The sequence below is a fragment of the Penaeus vannamei genome, chromosome 25, assembly GCF_042767895.1.
Source record: "Penaeus vannamei isolate JL-2024 chromosome 25, ASM4276789v1, whole genome shotgun sequence".
Lineage (NCBI taxonomy): Eukaryota > Metazoa > Arthropoda > Malacostraca > Decapoda > Penaeidae > Penaeus > Penaeus vannamei.
In genome coordinates, this window is record NC_091573.1 from 2,572,342 (window position 1) to 2,575,519 (window position 3,178).

At 39.3% G+C, this 3,178-nt stretch overlaps 1 protein-coding gene across 1 annotated transcript; it reads right to left on the minus strand.

Annotated features, from left to right (window-relative positions):
* Positions 1-1,653, minus strand: LOC138866324 (A disintegrin and metalloproteinase with thrombospondin motifs like). The gene has a single exon (XM_070138805.1). It carries the CDS (start codon positions 1,645-1,647, stop codon positions 193-195), a length of 1,455 nt encoding a protein of 484 aa, XP_069994906.1. The 5' UTR covers positions 1,648-1,653; the 3' UTR covers positions 1-192.
* Positions 1,654-3,178: the final 1,525 nt, after the last annotated feature.

The following is a 3,178-nucleotide window of genomic DNA, read 5'->3' on the forward strand; positions in this document are numbered from 1 at the left end:
TCATGCTGCTTATATTTATTAGGTCATCAACAAAATTTAGCTTCAAAGTTTCCTTTTACATGATCCGTTGGTGGAGAAGCAATCTTTCCTGCAATCCGAGGCCTCGGTAGTTGGACATTCTTTCCACAGATAACACATAGTTTATGTTGTTTGTATTTATTGGACCATGAGCAAACTTTCTTGGAAGAGTTGCTATTGACAGGTTCCGTTGGTACACACACCGCCACTCCTGCATGCAGAACCCTCGGCGGCTGGACGTCCTGTCGACTGGGTGTAAGTCCAGGTGCTGTAGCCATCCTTCACCTGCCACTGGCACACCAGCTGGACACATAGAGAGTTCTCAGACACGGATTTCGAGGCATAGGCATCTGACTTGCCAGTTTGCTTTTGGCACTGTTCGTCCATGGAGACGAGTTCACCTGGCAGCTTGGAAGAGAGAGGAATTTTCTCTCCTACTTGGGTGCTCTGAAGGCAGGCAGCCTCGTCACTCGCCATATACTCCTTCATCAGTTTCTGGGAACACGAGGAAAAGAAGAGCTTGTTGGCTTTGCCTGGAATGTAACTCATTATGTAGCCGTCGTCCCATGAACAAGCTTCTGCTCCATCTTTACCGTCATGAGGAGAGCCAAGATTGTGTGCTATTTCGTGGGCGGCAGTCATTACGCCCACATAGTATGCGCCCATGTCCTCACCCATGCCAGTGTTGAAAGAGCGCTTGTTACCGCTGGCCACAACACATGCGGCTCCTTTCCAGGCGATGCCAGCTAAACCCTCCTGAATCATGCCAGATTCAACATCAGCCATGTCCTTGCCCGTCATTAGGTAGGCCACATCATAAACAGGCAAGGTAGCTTTGTTCTGGAACAGCCAATCGCTGACGGAACTAAGTGTGTTTTCTCCATGGATATAGTTTTCCAGAAGAACATTATCGTTTATGTAAGTCTCGTCGGCTGAGTCACGAACAATAAGAGCCCCAGACAGAACCAGATTGACCTTGGGGTCACTCATGGTAGCAAACCTCTTGTTGACTCCATTCCAGAACACGGACAGGTACTCTTTCACTTTTCTGTTGGATCCCAAAAGTTGAGCGAGGGTGCTGTCAACTATTACATAGAGCTCAGCTGTGACACTGAGGGCACCTCGTCTACTTTTCGGGCTTTTAGCTTGTGCTTGATACTGACGGACTTCTGTGGGAATTTCCAAGTAGTCGTTGTAAGCGCCGGCTTCAGCTATGTACTGTCGCTGTGCCTGGTGAGTTCCGTCTTCGTTTGCCTTGATGGCAAGTGTGGGCGTTATGAGGCCTTCCACCTGAGTGCCGTCCACGGAGACCACGGCACCAGTATCGGGGTCATGGTATAGATCAGGAACGAGCGAGTCATGTGGTGCGTCTTCAATGACCAGTCGTCCTTGACTGTCGCGTGCGGTTGTCTGCAACTTGAATTCCGCAGCCAGGGGCGAGGGGGCAGGCTGCAGACGAAGCTGATGCTCCTCGTTAAAGGCTTTCACAGTGAGCTTAAGGGGCTCAAGAGAGGACCGGCTTCCGCTCACACGGACAGTGGCTGGCGCTCGCTCCACGGAAGAGCTTCGAAGCACCGAGGCGTTGGCGAAGGCAGCCAAGACCGAGATTAGGATGAGTGCAGTCTTCATGGTGATGGTGATGCGAGTGACGCCAAGAGGTGTCCTCACTCTTTTATATGGCTAGGAGACACACTTGAGCAAACAGTTTAATATTTCCATCAAATATCACATTCCTTAATGGATAATTTTTCAAAATTAAGCATGTGATGAAAAGTTCAATGAAATTGGAGAGCAAACACGTAATCGAATGATTTTAAAAGTGGAAAAATACATACAAACATTGCCACAGATAGGAATATATGTATGTCTTATGCATATATATATATGTATATGTACATATATATATACATACAAATATATATCATCTATATATATATACTTATTTATAGAACATACATGTGTATATGTATATAAACACACGCAGTATGTTCATATGTACGCACAGACACATATATGTAGATATATACATATGCACATATATACATATACATATACATATACATATATATAAATATAAACATACATATGCACATACATGCGTATATGTATATATCATATATATACGTTAGTGTATATGTATTTTATAAATAAATGTATGTGTATGTGTATGTTTGTGTGTGTATATATATACATATATGCATACATATATATATTATATATCTACATATACACATATATAGACATAAATATGTCTATATATGTATACTTATATATATACATACCTATATATGTCTATACGTATGTATATATATACATATATATATATATATATATATATATATATATATATATATATATATATATATGAATGTCTATCTATATGTATATATACCTAGATTTACACATATATATATATATATATATATATATATATATATATATATATACATATGTGTGTGTGTGTGTGTGTGTGTGTGTGTGTGTGTGTGTGTGTGTGTGTGTGTGTGTGTGTGTGTATGCGTATATATATGTCTATATATATGTGTGTGTGTTGATATATATATTTATATATATTTATATTTATGTGTTTATATATATATATGTACATATATGAGGACTTTCTATGTGTCCAGCTGGTGTGCCAGTGGCAGGTGAAGGATGGCTACAATATCCGGATCAGCCGCCGAGGGTTCAGCATGAAAGAGTGGCTGTGTGTGTACCAAAGGATTCTACAAATAGTAACACTTTCATAGTTCCTTTCAAGAAATTCGGATTATGGCTTTATAAAAGTTAAGGACGTAACATATGTTTTGTAAGTAAGTAAGGAAAGTTCAGGATTCAGCTCCTGTGAAAGGTAACTTTGAAGCAAGTCATAATCAACCATTTTACATTATTATGTGTATTCTTTAATCATCAACCAGTGAAATCACTGTAGCTGTGAGAGATAAAAACGTACAGCATATAAGTGTATATATACATATACATATACATGTCAGTTTATATACATATGCATATATATACATATAAATATATATGTATGTATGTATGTGTGTCTAAATATATGTATATATTTTAAGATTAAAGATTTTAAAATTTAGCTTTAATTCCATTTGTTACAAAGGATATTCTTTGCTGTGACATACTGTCTGTTTTATTTTGC

Excerpts from the sequence above, each read along its gene's own strand:
- LOC138866324 (XM_070138805.1), bottom strand. The coding sequence starts at position 1,647 with ATGAAGACTGCACTCATCCTAATCTCGGTCTTGGCTGCCTTCGCCAAC.